The sequence below is a fragment of the Salmo salar genome, chromosome ssa28 (genome assembly GCF_905237065.1).
Source record: "Salmo salar chromosome ssa28, Ssal_v3.1, whole genome shotgun sequence".
Taxonomy (NCBI): Eukaryota; Metazoa; Chordata; class Actinopteri; order Salmoniformes; family Salmonidae; genus Salmo; species Salmo salar.
Genome location: NC_059469.1, coordinates 15281002 through 15295478, shown reverse-complemented (window position 1 = coordinate 15295478; position 14477 = coordinate 15281002). Strand labels below are relative to the sequence as shown.

Here is a 14477-nt window from a genome sequence, read left to right as displayed (position 1 = left end):
CCTTATATCATTGCATCAAATCCATACTGTAACACACTTCCGCACCGGTTTAAAGTGACACGAGCATCCATGCACTAGCGGTTCTGGGGGGGGGGGGGAGTTCCCCAGTGACAACAATTTTGGACCCCTTGTGGTCCCCCTAAATGTGGAGTATGAAATCATTTTTACATAACTAATTTTTGCTATCGCTCTTTTTTTACATCCGTTATTAGACAGTAGCAACGCGGAACACTAATTTAACCCACACATTTTCTAGAGGGACGGCTTTAGGCGGAACACAACAGTATCGTACCACATGCATCTGCAAGTTTTTTTCTATTCAGAAGTTGTAAGAAATTCCGCACGAATGTTATAGTTTAAGCACAAAGAAGGAAATATAGAGGTGAGTAAAACTGTTAATATGTTGATTTGTATTAAATGCATTACAGAAGTGTAACGTTAGATCAGCTTATCTTAACCTGGCCGGTTGTTACTTTGTGGCAGTATGAAAAAGGATAAAATATATGATCAACAAACTCATGGTGCTGAACGCATTGTAACGTAAAACGGTTAGACATAAAGGGTAGTTACCTAGCAAGTCAGTTATTTTAAGTAAATGAATTAATAAGCGTGGTCCCCATTGCTTTTGCTCTAGTTTTCACCAAAATGAAGAGAAAGAAGGACATCATGTCCTTCTTCCAAAGAAAAGACAAGGCAGACCGTGAGACAGAGCCAGATGGTTCAGGTGTGGAGAGAGCAGAGAGCCTGCAGAGAGAGAGCAGGAAGACCTGTCCATTGGAGAGACTGAGAGTGAAGGCATAGTAGAGCAGGAAAGTGAGACAGATGGAGAGGCTGAGGAAGAGGCTGAGAGTGACACCAACAGAGGCGCCTCTTGCGTCCACAAGCAGTGGACCATCAGGTTGGTGATGTTGAATAAATCTGTGGTTACTTGTAAAGCAGTGCAATTAGTCAGTTTATATAGTGTATAGAAATGAGTCAGTTTATATGGTGTATAGAAATGAGTCAGTTTGTGATTGAAATGAATTCTTATTTAACATGCTATTGGGCTTGTGATATAGATATCAGATGGATTTCAGAAGTTGCCTGATGGCAATGGTATATCTAAAATGACCCAAATAGATACTTTTAATTTTATATATATATTTTATTTGGCAGATATCAGCAAATCCCGGGAGGAACCACCGGTGCAGCCAATGATGAACATAAACCCAAGAACTCTAATGGGGGACCGGCGGAGGAGCGTCAAGGCGGCGCGGTACCATATCCACCCCTGGCTTGAATATTCAAAAAAATCAGACTCTGTGTTTTGTTACGCCTGCAGGCATTTTAGCCCTCCCAAAGTCTCAGAGACTGTATTTGATTCACAATTGGATTTTAACAACTGGAAGAAGGCAACTTACAAAGAGGGAGGATTTGCAATTCATGCAAGGTCTGAGCGGCACAAACAAGCAATGATTACATGGAGAGACTATCAGAAAGCTGTAGAAAGTAATGCAACACTGGTAAATGCCCTAAACAAGGAACACAACAAACAGGTTCAAGAAAATCGGGACTATATTAAAACAGAAGTACTACTACTTTCAGCCACACAAAACATTGCACAAAGAGGACATGATGAGTCTGCAAAGTCAAATAACAAAGGGAACTTCATGGCAATCCTAGAAACAATAGCTAAGCATGACACAACTGTGAAAAAAAGGTTGACTTCCATTCATAATGCAAAATATACAAGCAAAGGGATTCAGAATGAGGTTCTGAGTTGTTTGGCAGACATGGTTCGAACAAAAAGTATAGAAGAAGTGAAAGACAGTGAGGTCTTTAGCATAATGGCAGACAAAACAAAAAATGTTTTTTTTAAAAAAAGGAGCAGATATCTCTAGTACTCAGGTACTATTTCAGAGGAGCTGTCCATGAGAGCTTTCTCCACTTTGAATCGGCTGATCGACTAGATGCAGCAGCGCTTACTGACAAAATCATACACATATTAGAAAGTCATGGTCTTGAATACGAAAACAACCTAGTAGGCCAAGCATATGACGGTGCTTCCGTTATGAGTGGCAAGCATTCAGACGTCCAGGCACGCATTAAAGAACAAGCAAAGCATGCCTTTTACATCCACTGCAGTGCACACTGTCGAAACTTAGTTTTAGTGGATACAGTCAAAGCTGTCCCTGAGGTAGGACAGTTCTTCTCCTTACTAGAAAGACTTTACGTCTTCACATCTGGGTCATATGTGCATCAAAAATGGCTTAGCATACAAAAAGAGATGTACCCAGGTGCAGCTAGAGAGCTTCAGAGACTAAGTGACACTCGCTGGGCATGTCGATATATGGCTCAACATACTATTATGGATAGATTACCTGCCATTAAGCGAGTCCTGAAAGACATAGTCCAAGAACACAATGGTGACAGATCTGTTGAGGCACGAGGTCTGCTTGCACAGATAGATTTACAATTCATTGTGTGCCTTGTTACACTCCATAAAGTGTTTGGAGAAGCAAAATTTCTATCAGATATGCTACAGTCTTCATCACTTGACCTGTCAAAGGCTGTGGATTTAGTTGAAGCCTTAGTTCAAACTTTGAATGACTACAGGGATGAGTCATTTTTTGATGACCTATGGAATGAAGTGTTGAACACAGCTGAGCAATGTGGTACTGCAATACACCCCCCTGCAAAACGACCAAAAAGGCTAAGCTCTCAATTTAATGGAGACTGTACTCAGTACAGGGGGTCAGATTCAGAACAAGAAAAAGGCAGTTTTCGTACAACCCTTTTCTACCCTGTTTTAGATCATATGCTCAATGAGATTAACAGAAGGTTCCCTAGCAAAAACTGTGACATAATGAATGGCATCCAAACTCTAAACCCTACAAGTGATGTGTTTCTCAAAGAGAAGTCCCTGTTTCCATTTGCTAGAATGTATGAATCAAATATTGAGGACTTGGGGCATGAACTACATCAGTTCAGAAGACTTTTAGAAAGGAGAATACAGAGTGGCATGCAGAGACCCTCCAGTGTAGTAGAGCTGGCATTATTCATTGAGCCTTATAAATAAGTTTTCTTTGAGCTCTTTAAACTGTGCAAGATAGCTGTTTCAATCCCTGTTGGTACTGCTTCTTGTGAACGGAGTTTTTCTGCACTAAAGCTGGTGAAAACGTATCTCGGGTCCACAATGTCAGATGACAGATTAAGCAATTTAGGTGTATTAAGTATTGAGTCAAGGAGGGCAAAGGCCTTGAGTCTAGATGAATTTGCTGATCTTTTTGCAAAAAAACACAGACACCGGAGAATACAGTTGATGTGACCTGATACTGAATATGTAATGCAAATGAAAATTATAATGGAAATGCAAATAAATTGTTGAATGATTATGAACATGGTCTTTTGCCTGCAATGCAGTGAAGAAAACGATATGACAACAATAACGTCTAATGTAACTGGCCCCTCGAACAGTACAGCTTGGCCCCTTGAAATGGTCTAGAACCGCCACTGCATCCATGTGCCCTCTTCCATGTTCCTTGCTCGGTTCAAAATATACAGGTTAAGGGTGCGTTCGTAAATTAACTTTGGCTATGTACGATTTCAGAGCACTCTCGTCTGTGTGCAAGAGCGCTCAATAACTGATGCATTTACAAACGTGCAACACGTTGAATATGACCGTTGTCTGTAAACGTCGGCAAAAAACGTAATTAAATTGTTGCCAGCAGCACAGTTAGTCACCAACGATATGGATGTCATGAAAACAGCCTAACCGGCTCTGCTACAGCGAGTAAAATGGTCAGAGTGAGGTGTTCTCTCATTTGTGTCTGGAAGTAGCTATCAAGTTAGCCACTTAGCTTGGGTGCTTGACTGCCGTTGTGTGGTCAGAACGCTCGGATCAACCCTACTCCGCCAGAGCGTCCAGTGTGCGCTCTGAACGCTCCGAGAGCGAAACGCTCTGAATTTATGAACAGACAATCCGGCAACGCTCTGAATTTACGAACACACCCCCTAGGTTCCTTGCGGATCAACTTCATACCCACCCATCAGCTCTGGGACGCAAAATAGTGTTATGTTTTGAGACATTTTATTTTGGAATGTTGAACATTTCAAATTCGTGGATCATTCTTCAGTCAACTGACAGATGATGCAAGACTCAAAAACGACCTGGAGGATTTACAAACTGTTACAAAAGTATTTTAATATGTAATGTATGTTTAGCCCAAACAATATTTAGTCCATGTGAAGAAATATGTTAATGACATCCTGTTTTATATTATGCAGACTCTGGTTAGCTATCTAGTAGCTAACAACTGTCATTAGCTAGCATAGCAATTATAGTAATAAAAAAAACGTGTTAGCTAGCTAGTTAAATCTCTGAAAGGCATGTTACTTTTTTTCCAGTTGCCCAGGAAGTCCGTGCGGGATCAGAAAGAGAAGGGATCATGTCAAATGTCTCAACCTCGGTGATAGCTCAGTCATCACCATCTGATTATACAAAGATGTTTCAAGACATGTTGAGACAAAGCTGATCTACTCTAACAGCCGACTGCAATGCTTGTCTTTTCTGTGAGGTTTTATTTAATAGAGAATACATCTAAATGTTACATGAAATATATGCCCAAAATAAATGGCTGGTGGATTAGATTTTTTGATAATCGCTGAGTAGATCGGATTTATGAGTGCTGACCTCTATGCATGGATCGGCTGAGGTAAATGATGACTGGATGCTTGTATCTGCTTTAATAGTTATTGTGTAATGAACATGGCCTATTTCTCTGTCAGTATATAAAGATGGAATACATGTCAACAACTCCGACTCAAAGGTAAGCGGTCACCCAGCAAATACAAGTGACAGCAGTGCATCCAAAAATGAACAAGATACATGCAATGTTAATTTCTTCCCATGAGAACAGTGCTTAAATGATTCATTCTATTTTCAGACTGGACATAGAATAAAACTAGGGTCCTATCTGGTGTCAAACATTAAGCCCTTGTGGATGATAGGGCTTTCTGCTTCAGGTGAGCTATTCAGAATTAAGGTACAAGAAAATAGCAGGGTAGAGGCAGTATTGTTATTGATGTTGCTGTATTTATGATACATAACTACATACTTTCCAGCAGATTAAGCAATAGAAGCTCTGAGATCCCCAAACAAGAGATGACGATCTGGCTGTATAGACTTGAAGATGGTCGTTTGGAGCTCTATATAAACACCTTTATCAACCCCTGTTGTTGCTTCTGCCTCTTGTCAATAAATGTAGATTACTTTGATTTGGTGTGCAGGTCAATTTGTGCTATGGCTGTGCATGAGTTCTGGAGTGAGTGATTAGTATTTAGAACTAATAAAACGTCAAGACATTTCCAAGACGTGTCTAAAGACGTCTTCGTTTTAGTCTTAAGACATGGTTGATGATGGCTGGGTATGTTGTGCAAGCAGCGCGCAAAGCTCCAAATGCATGTCTGTGTATACACAGCCAGCATTGAATGAAAATGAATTACCTGTAGGCATGATATGCATCCTTGCTTCCTCTAATACACAATTAAACTTGATAGGCAAATTCATCTCAAGGAACAGAACAGGGAAAAGGTGTAAACAGAAGCTTTATTGCCAGTTAGAAAAATATTTTAAATCCACATACCAACATCTTTTAAAAAATAAATACAAATGACAAACATTCAGTATTGTAGCTAGTGGGCCTATAAACTGCCTCTCTTGTACTCAATGATCTTTTTTCTGCACGGGACGGAGGGGGAAAAATATCTCCCCCAGGTTTCTAAGCACCCCTCTACTATAGAACCACCTTTTGGACTGGTCAGAGGCTGGCAGACCACAGAGGTGGTCAGGTGAGGGGTGGCAGTGTTGGCAGACATTCCCTCGTCCCTTGTACCACTCGTTGGAGGTCTGGTTGACCAGAGCTAGGTAGAAGTGGAACATGGCGTAGCCCGCCAGGAGCAGGAAGACGAAGACCAGGAAGCCCAGCATAAACACGATCCTGGGGAAGGTCAGGAACAGGTGCTGGGGAGAGGTGGAGGAAATATACGCTGAGTGTACAAAACATTAACGCCTGCTCTTTCCATGAGACTGACCAGGTGAAAGCTATGGTCCACTTCAAATCAGTGTAGATGCAGGGGAGGAGACAGCTTAAAGGATTTTTAAGTGCCTTTGAATGGGGTACGTTAGTAGGTGCCAGGTGCACCGGTTTGTGTCAAGAACGGCAGTGCTGCTGGGTTTTTCCACACTCAACAGTTTCCCATGTGTATCAAGAATGGTCCACCACCCAAAGGACATCCAGCCAACCTGTGGGAAGCATTGGCATCAACATGGGCCAGCATCCCTGTGGAATGCTTTCGACACCTTGTAGTAGAGTCCATGCCCTGCCGAATTGAGGTTATTCTGAGGGGAAAATGGGCGTGGGGTAGAGTTCTTAATGTTTTGTACACAAGCTATATGTGGGAAGTGAACTTAAATTCAAATATAATACAAAATAAATAGTACATCTAAACTGAGACAGTGTGGTGCTTTCTGTGGCACATTAATGGAACTACATAGGATTTAATTCATGACATTCATATTTAAATTAATTAAATCAGACTTGCTGGGTTTAAACAGGCAGAAGGAAATACTAACTCCATGTAAACATCAGGCACCGATATCATTCGTGTGTGTGTGTGTGTGTATGTCCAGTCTTTCACCTGTATGACAAAGAGCATCCCTGCCTGCTGCTGCTGCCCATCATCATCTATGTAACGGGCTTGTAGGATGCCTGACCTCACCACAGCGTGCAGTAACATGTCCACCGTCAGTAGTGCCATGTCTGCTGCCATGGCACACACACTCAGCAGGTAGAGAAGGAAGTACCGGGTGTTCTGAGCGCCGATGCAGTTGTTGACCCAGACACAGTGGTGGTCGAAGCGCTGCACACACCTATTGCAGACTCCTGGACAAGACAAGGGGAACATTGGCTATTCAATACAGTTTAGAGACAATAATAGCAGTTGCATCTTAGGATGTTATACACTGTTCTGAGAAGTATAGTTTAGACTGTACTATGCCTATATAGTAGACATTCAGAAGTACAGTATTAGATCTAATGCCTGTGACTAAAAGCCAAAGGCCAATCTGTACTACTTACTACAGTGTTTTGAACGAGCAGGTTTGACCAGCTGACAGGTTGGACAGCAGACTCCTGGCTGGAACATCCTCTTGTCATATGGGTATACCTGGAGCTGACCAGAATGTCGCTTCTTTGTAACTGTACCTACAGAGAAAGAGCGTACTTAATTATATTCATGGTGGGATTGTACTGCACAATACAATGTGCATCCATAAGAGTTTATAAAAGGACTAGCAGGAGCCTGTTCAGTAGAGGTCATGATATTCCTCAGGTGGAAACTTTACAGAACGTTCACTTCAGATAGTAATGTATTATGTTGATGTGATTTTCTGTCTACTAAATAGGCCCTAGTCTGGGTTATAGTTGACTTACCAGGTTCCCTGGTAATGCAGAGGTAGAAGAAGCAGGATTTGACCACCAGTAGAACATAAGGGACTGATAGGCTGGAGAGAGTGGTGTCCATGTCCCTGCAGTATCCAAACACCTCATAGGTGAACTCTGTGTACACAGCCCCCTCCAGTAAGATATGGAGATAGATAAACATTCTGTTCCTATGAGGCGACAATGGCAAACAGTTAACCAGAGGGACTGTTTTTTTAATCTATTCAATATAACAATTTTCAAAATTAAGGTTGACACCATTTAGTCGACAGGCTGTTCAACCAATATTTTTTTCAGTCGGGAAGTTGCAAAGAAAACAACAATTCTACCAAGTCATTAAATTAAAATCCAGACGGAAAATATTTACACAAGAAGCAACCTAATATCACACAGTCAAACTCTGTCATTTAGTAAGTTCACCATTCTGCCATTCTCACTGTTAAACATGGCACAGTGTTCAACACAACAGCTCTTTATGTCCAATCCATTGCAGAGGCTGCGGGGATGGCACACCATTAGTACATTTCCCTTTAATTCCCATCATTTCTAATCTACAATGTTTTAGTTACTGTAATTTCTGTTAATGTCATTATTTTACAATTCTTATTGTCAACTTTGTCTGCAAAACAAGGACATTTCTTCTGAACGGTAGTGTATATAAAATAAACATACTGTTGACATGTAGGCTACACTCGTGAGAAACCAGTTTAGGTTTGTTTCATTCCATTTACGAGTTGTCAAATGTAGGCTTAAATGTGCCCATTTGGGGATCTGATAGTATTTCTGATTGTCTTAACTCAACACCACTAATGAGCTGTAGAGCTTCTAAAAATACATATTTTCAACTCAAAACAGCAAGTTCTCAATTTTATTTTTTACATCCATTGAGAATGACAATAGTTCCTCAATCTTTCCAGCTCTCTCCCTTGCGATAACCACTTGGTGTAAAAGAGAAAGAAAATGTAATTCTCTGACCAGGTGGAAAAGTCATAAAATAGACCTACCTGAAATTATTATCCCTTGTACAAATAGCCTACAACTGTGTCTGTCCGGAGCTCACTGGTGTGGGAAACTGAGGGTCCAACATATTTTATACAATGTTGCAAGTTTGTTAGCAGGGCTGAATGGACCAAGTTGATACAATGTTTTAAGTTCCTTGCAGAAAGGCCATGCTTAACCAATGTAATTTTAAAGAACAATTATAATAAAAAAATTCAGGATATGTTCTACCTGCAAGCTGCAATGTTTTAATTTGTTGGCTTTTTATGTAGGCTATTTTTTGCCAACTATGTAATGTCAATAGAAGTTACTTTTAGATTTGTTTAGCCTGATTTTCATTTAGATAGCATTTTTATTAATCACATGACAATGATTTTGCGATACGAATACTTTATTTTAAAACAAATGAAACTGTTCCACGAAAATGTGAAAATCATAACTGGCACGCAGATCGGTAGAAATGGTTGAATTGGTTGAAAGAACAGATGACTTTTTAGTCGGGACAGCCCTAAAAGAAAGAAAAAAGTAGTGATTTCCAGGTTGTTCACTTACCGTTGATGAAATAGCATGTGCAAGGTCCTCTGTGTAAAGCTTTGAAGCCATAGTGGTGTCCAAGGTGCTATTACCTGTCAAACAAAATAAGAGCATACTTTCATAAATGAACATCTCTATGGTTATGGCTATAATTACAATGGCGCTATAGCACCACTTTGTGTACGTTTCGAGAAGTGCCGTACTCTGGTACAGTCTCTTACCTTTGTCACCGAGTCGAAAAGTAAACCAAAAGGAGTTTGTTGCTGACCAGAATATTTACAAACCAAGGCAATGCAGGTCAGCACAACCACCACATAGATAGCAAAAAGTGTGAGGAAATCCATTTGTTAACCTGTCAGAGTAGGAAACAGCCTACTGTTAGATAACTGGCTGTCAAGCACTGACTAGAAATAACTAACGTTAGCTAGCTAACTTATAATTACATCTACTTACACTACGATGATTAGTGTTAGTCGATGATGACGAATAACACTAAACCTTTGCTAATGTTAAAAGACGCAGGTACTCAGGTTGGTTAGCAACGACAGGTTAACTAGCTAGCTTAGCAGCTAGCTTGCTTCCTTTCACATTTCACTGACATAACTAGCCAAGTTTAACAGTAGCTAAGAGTTAACTACTTATCTAATCATGAGTTAATCGAGTCACCTTGTTGCTTACCCTCTTTGTGGGAAGTACAATTCATCATTGAAATGTGTGCCTTAACTAGCGTTGCAGTAAACTTAATTTACTTCCTTGGACCATTCTCTTGCACGGTGTGGGTGTCTTCACTTCCGTAGCATTCTTCTTCTTCATCGGTGGAGTTTAACAGCGGTTGGCATCCAATATGTCGCATTACCGCTCCCAACTGGACTATAGTATAAATCCATTATACTTTGCGATACAAAATGGAAAACTTCCATAGCATGTAGCTAACGTTTCTAACATTTTTTTTTATAGCGCAGCTGTTCTTCTACTACTTTAAATTTGAATTGGCAGATCGCATCCGAGAGGTGCATATACCGCCACCTATTGTACTGTAGTGTTAGGCCGGTGAAAAGGGAAGAATAATTGCCCTATCAACTAACCCTACACCTATTAAAACCTCACCACTATTCCACTACTTGGCCCTATCTGATCCTAAACCAGCCCGGCTGCCTGGGAGGAAACCAACCTTAATAAACCAACCTTTCTGAAGCACATGTTATTCCTATCACTCCCTATTAGCCTCGGCCTACTCACAGGGAGCCTCTTAGGATCCCTCGCCCTGGACCCATCTTCCTCTACTACACTCTTTACTGCCTCAGCATATGGCACTGAGCTGATCCTGGGAGCCCCAACCTGTCTTTCTCTCACCAGACACTTCTAATCTCCAACACTATAGGTCCCCTACAGTTAACACACACAAACTTTTCCACCGATACTACACATTCCTTTGTCTCAGGCCCTCCTGCACACTTCTCACATCTAGGAATCTCCCTCCTACACACTGCTGCAACATGACCATAAGCTTGGCACCTAAAACACCATAATGGGTTCAGGACAAAAGCTCTAATGGGATAACTGACACATCCTAACTTGACTTTGTCGGGTAAAGACTCAGCATCAAAACTTAACAGGACAGACAGTGTCTTCTCTGTTTCACCACGCTCTCCACCGGGTCTGCATGACACCAAATGGCGGGCGTTACAGACACCGGGAATCTTCCATTTAGTTGATCCTCCTCAACCCTTAACACCACCCCAGTTATCACTCCTTTCAACAGTGCCCTGCTCCAGAGATCAAAGCAAGTCACAGTTCTTGTCCCTAGGCATGTGGTGCGGAGCGCCTGCTCCCTCTGGACGGAAGAAACTGAAAAAATCATCATGAGTCCACTTCAAGTTACTTTCACTGACTCAACAGTCCCCAAACTCTTCTTCACCCAACCTGACACCCGATATGGATCAGTCAGAAGGCAAGGATCCATTCTCTACAAAAATCTCACTCCCACTGGGAAAGAATCATCTCTGTCATCCTTTCCTTTCTTCCTACTCTTCACAGGCATATCAAACTCGAAACCTTGCAGCTCCGAATCCGCTCCTCCTTCAAACTCGATGTCACTCTCATCTGTCTCAAGTTCTGAGCTACTAAATTACATTTTTACTTTTTTGTACTTCTCTCTCAACATCCTCTCTTGTTCCAGGTTTTTCCCCCTTTGTTTCTTCAACTTTTCCGCTTTCTTCAAAGCTACTGAAATACTGTTTTCCATTTTTGTACTTGACGCCTATCAACCTCCCGTTCTCGACCTCCATATTCAAAACCCACAGGACTCAAACTACCAAAAAGTCCCTTGTTTCTCAGAACATCTACCATTGCTCTGTAACCTCCGGGACGATTAGCACAGCTGTTGCTGGTGTGACGTCAAAAAACGGTAGTGTTGCTTCTCGGCTTATCTCGGCTTGTTACTCGACACATTGTAAACAAATGGATACATTATAAGTAATTAATTATTGATATTTTATGTTATGCATGGCAAGGTTTGTTGTTAGTAATTTACAGTCAAGTTTCTAAATTCCATTCAGTTAGACTAAATTGCTTTAGACTTGTTTGACTTTACATTAACTCAAGCTTTTTGCAAATTGACTACACATTGAAAATTCATGAATAAGTAGAAATGGTCACCATTTTACCCCATTTCAATATTGTGCACCTGCTCCTCAGTTGCACACAACACAAAATACATAATGATGACACAAGCTGTTGGATCTGGTTGCTGTGCTTTGCCTGCATTTTCAAACAGGCCCTGCTCTCATGTTACACATTACAGTTAGTGAGAGGAGTGTTACTTAGAGGCACTTACTCTGTAGTGTATTCCTTCATCTTCTCAGGGACTTGAAAGGTAAGACTGCATCTTATTCTACTCTTTCTAAAATAATAATGTTGGTTGTAGACTCCACAGTTTGTATACTGTTGGGAATCGCCACATTATCTTCACTTCCACACTGAGTCACCAGCTGCTTCAATTTAGGCTGTTGTTACATGATGATGGTTTCAGCAGCTATCAACTCTCGCAGTTGTATTCATTTGTTTCAGTATCTAAATGACTTGATTGTTTGGCTGTGGGAATGAATATTGCTGTCATTTTGTTCTAGTCGGTCTCTGCTTTAAACAACGAATGCACAAATAGGCTGGTACCTACCGACCAGGGTGGGTCTTCTTACCTCAGGCTCAATGACCTGTATAATGTCACTTTCTCTCACTTGCTCTCCCTTATTCCTCTATACAAGTGAAGTGACCATCTTGAGCGAGGTGTAAGATGAGAGTTTGAGGGGAACAGTGTGTGTTTGGAGATACAAGCATGGCTGGAGAATAATTCACCTGGCCCTGTATGTATAACCAGGGCTGTGCTGTTTCTTTAACTTAAATATGACATGGGTACTGTTTCCACCTCTGCTGTTTCCACCTTTCTGTTGGAAAACAAGTCATTTATGTAGCTGTCTTAGTATACATACTAGTGTACAGTATTTAGGCCAATTATAGGCCATGTGTTATTACTGTTACTACATCCATTTGTTATTACTGTGCTATTACAATGTTATTACTGATTTCATTTAGAAGTAAAATGGAAAACTACTCTCACAGTAACCCTGTGCCATGCTCCATAAAGTCCCTCATCTCCAATAAAAGTCTCTCTCTACAATGAACCCCTCTCATTAACCCCCTGCTATTTTGTGTAGGTTTATTGTTACACCCTCCTCTGATCAGTAATTCAATTATCCGTATTGTGTGTGTGATGAACCTTTTTCGTTTTGAATTCATGTACTGCACATGCACTGACATATATTCCACAACTCACTGGCAGTGCTCAATTAGTATTGACTGAGGGCCATGTGACTAACTAACTAGCCTACTGATAGCCCCTATGTTTCCCAATACTCTATCTTACTGTAAATTGCCTCAGGGACAGGTTGCTGCAGCAATGTTTTAAAGTAACCCAGATCAGAGGCATACATACACACCACTGTGACTGAGTCCGTGTGGATATCTCCACAACCCTAACCCTAGTGAAGGGGGGCATGTGTCCCTGTCCTGATGGGGGGTGGAGGGGGAGTTTAAGACTCAGCCTGTAATCCCACTAATCCAGAGCAAAGTCTTAAATTGCCCCTGCTCCTTCTCAATGGGACTGAGCATTGTGGCACACACTTATACACCAGCACACATACACTACAATACACACCACACATATTAACGCGCCCAGGCAGACGCTCCAATTAGTGTGCTCATCGACCCCTCGCCGATCGACACACACACAGTGATTCTGGGCCAGTCTCCATCCCTTGGAGAGGTACCTAGCCGTGAGAGAGAGCAGGAAAAGAGACAGAGGAGTATTTATAGAAGAAAATGGGGCCTCACAATACCCTTTTTGGAGAGAGGTTTTATTAAGGAGCAGAGTGGAGCGAGGGTGTCCCAGTTTTATGATTAACACTGTGTAAACGGGCTGGAGGACTGCAAGGGCACATTCTGAGAGGAGATGCTGGAGCAACTCTGTGTCAAGTCTTCACCGGTGTTTCATGCACTGTCACCCTTTTCTCGTGTTGAGGTGGCAATGTGGATAACTCTGTGGAAGACTCTGAATATAAGTCATTTTTAATTGGCAACCCCTCTTGTTTAAATGGGGGTTGTTGTTGTGGTCCGATTTTTTTTTTTTACTCTTGTGATACAGTTAGAAAGCCAGGTTGGATACTAGCTCACAGGCAGGCCACCTGCAGTTTGATCAAGTCTGATACAAGATGAAGAAATTTCTGCAGAACAAGAAAGGCAGATACTCTTTCAGGAACCAGAACAAGCCTGCCGTTCCTCGCTATCCATCTAAAGATGACTGTAAGTCTGTCTGTCTATGACTTTTATGGACTTATTGAAACACATGACTGTACTGTTTCAAGGTTTTGGAGGTTGAATGCAGAAACTGATTCTGTTGCAGGGTTAATGTTAGATTATCTGTTGCACATGATCAAACAGAATAGATATTTGTATAACTCTATATTTGGTATGTGTGACCAGGGACGTTTTTGGAAGCAAACTCATGTATTCATTCTGATCCTGTTTTAATGCTCTATACCTGTTATAGTTTATATAATGTTATAAAGCTTCCAAAATGAAACATTAGTGATTGGAGTGTATTACCCCAAAAAGCACAATAATCTGCACTCCTCGATTTAAATGTGTTTTCTGTGTTTGGTTATGGCAGATATTTTTGCATAGAAAACATTGCTTCTTATACGCTTGAGTCATTCTCATGCAAGTAATAGAGTGGTACTATTTCAGAGCCTTCCGTCAGATAGAGATTCCGTGAACTTGGATTCACTTTGGAAGAGAATGCTTCCCGCTCCTCAAGGTCAAGTACTCTGAGATGCCTTTGGAGTTGTGTTCGAGGTCAACGACCCCAAGGGTTTGACAGGGGCTGAGAGCACTGCACTGCTTCTCTTA

General features: G+C 41.3%; 2 protein-coding genes and 1 long non-coding RNA gene across 7 annotated transcripts; 2 read left to right on the top strand and 1 right to left on the bottom strand.

Annotated features, from left to right (window-relative positions):
• Positions 1–92: 92 nt before the first annotated feature.
• Positions 93–3378, top strand: LOC106589561 (uncharacterized). 2 transcript variants are annotated; one of them, XM_014179691.2, is made up of 3 exons: positions 93–382; positions 635–898; positions 1156–3378. In XM_014179691.2, exon 3 carries the CDS (start codon positions 2051–2053, stop codon positions 3056–3058), a length of 1008 nt encoding a protein of 335 aa, XP_014035166.1. In that variant the 5' UTR covers positions 93–382; positions 635–898; positions 1156–2050; the 3' UTR covers positions 3059–3378. The 2 variants fall into 2 exon arrangements, with proteins under 2 accessions (XP_014035166.1, XP_014035167.1); XM_014179692.2 differs by lacking the exon at positions 635–898 and having other exon boundaries at positions 95–382.
• A 538-nt stretch (positions 3379–3916) lies between these two features.
• On the top strand, positions 3917–5226 carry LOC106589246 (uncharacterized). Of its 2 annotated transcripts, none has more exons than XR_001324813.2 (5): positions 3917–4193; positions 4387–4551; positions 4768–4808; positions 4926–5004; positions 5104–5226. It is a non-coding gene; the product is annotated as an uncharacterized lncRNA (long non-coding RNA). The 2 variants fall into 2 exon arrangements; XR_001324812.2 differs by having other exon boundaries at positions 3918–4193; positions 5107–5226.
• A 342-nt stretch (positions 5227–5568) lies between these two features.
• On the bottom strand, positions 5569–9957 carry zdhhc4 (zDHHC palmitoyltransferase 4). 3 transcript variants are annotated; one of them, XM_014178879.2, is made up of 7 exons: positions 9681–9957; positions 9236–9366; positions 9033–9106; positions 7473–7651; positions 7119–7244; positions 6679–6923; positions 5569–6001 (listed from the first exon to the last, which is right to left on the bottom strand). In XM_014178879.2, exons 2-7 carry the CDS (start codon positions 9356–9358, stop codon positions 5705–5707), a joined length of 1044 nt encoding a protein of 347 aa, XP_014034354.1. In that variant the 5' UTR covers positions 9359–9366; positions 9681–9957; the 3' UTR covers positions 5569–5704.
• Between the last annotated feature and the right edge of the window lie 4520 nt (positions 9958–14477).

What these genes read in the sequence shown, in the direction of transcription:
- zdhhc4 (XM_014178879.2), bottom strand. Translation starts at nt 9,358, where the DNA reads ATGGATTTCCTCACACTTTTTGCTATCTATGTGGTGGTTGTGCTGACC. An exon ending in CACATGCTATTTCATCAACG is followed by an intron (nt 7,652 to 9,032) that starts GTAAGTGAACAA and finishes GTCGCCTCATAG; the next exon opens with GAACAGAATGTTTATCTATC. An exon ending in GGATGCTCTTTGTCATACAG is followed by an intron (nt 6,002 to 6,678) that starts GTGAAAGACTGG and finishes ACCTCTCCCCAG; the next exon opens with CACCTGTTCCTGACCTTCCC.
- LOC106589561 (XM_014179691.2), top strand. Translation starts at nt 2,051, where the DNA reads ATGAGTGGCAAGCATTCAGACGTCCAGGCACGCATTAAAGAACAAGCA.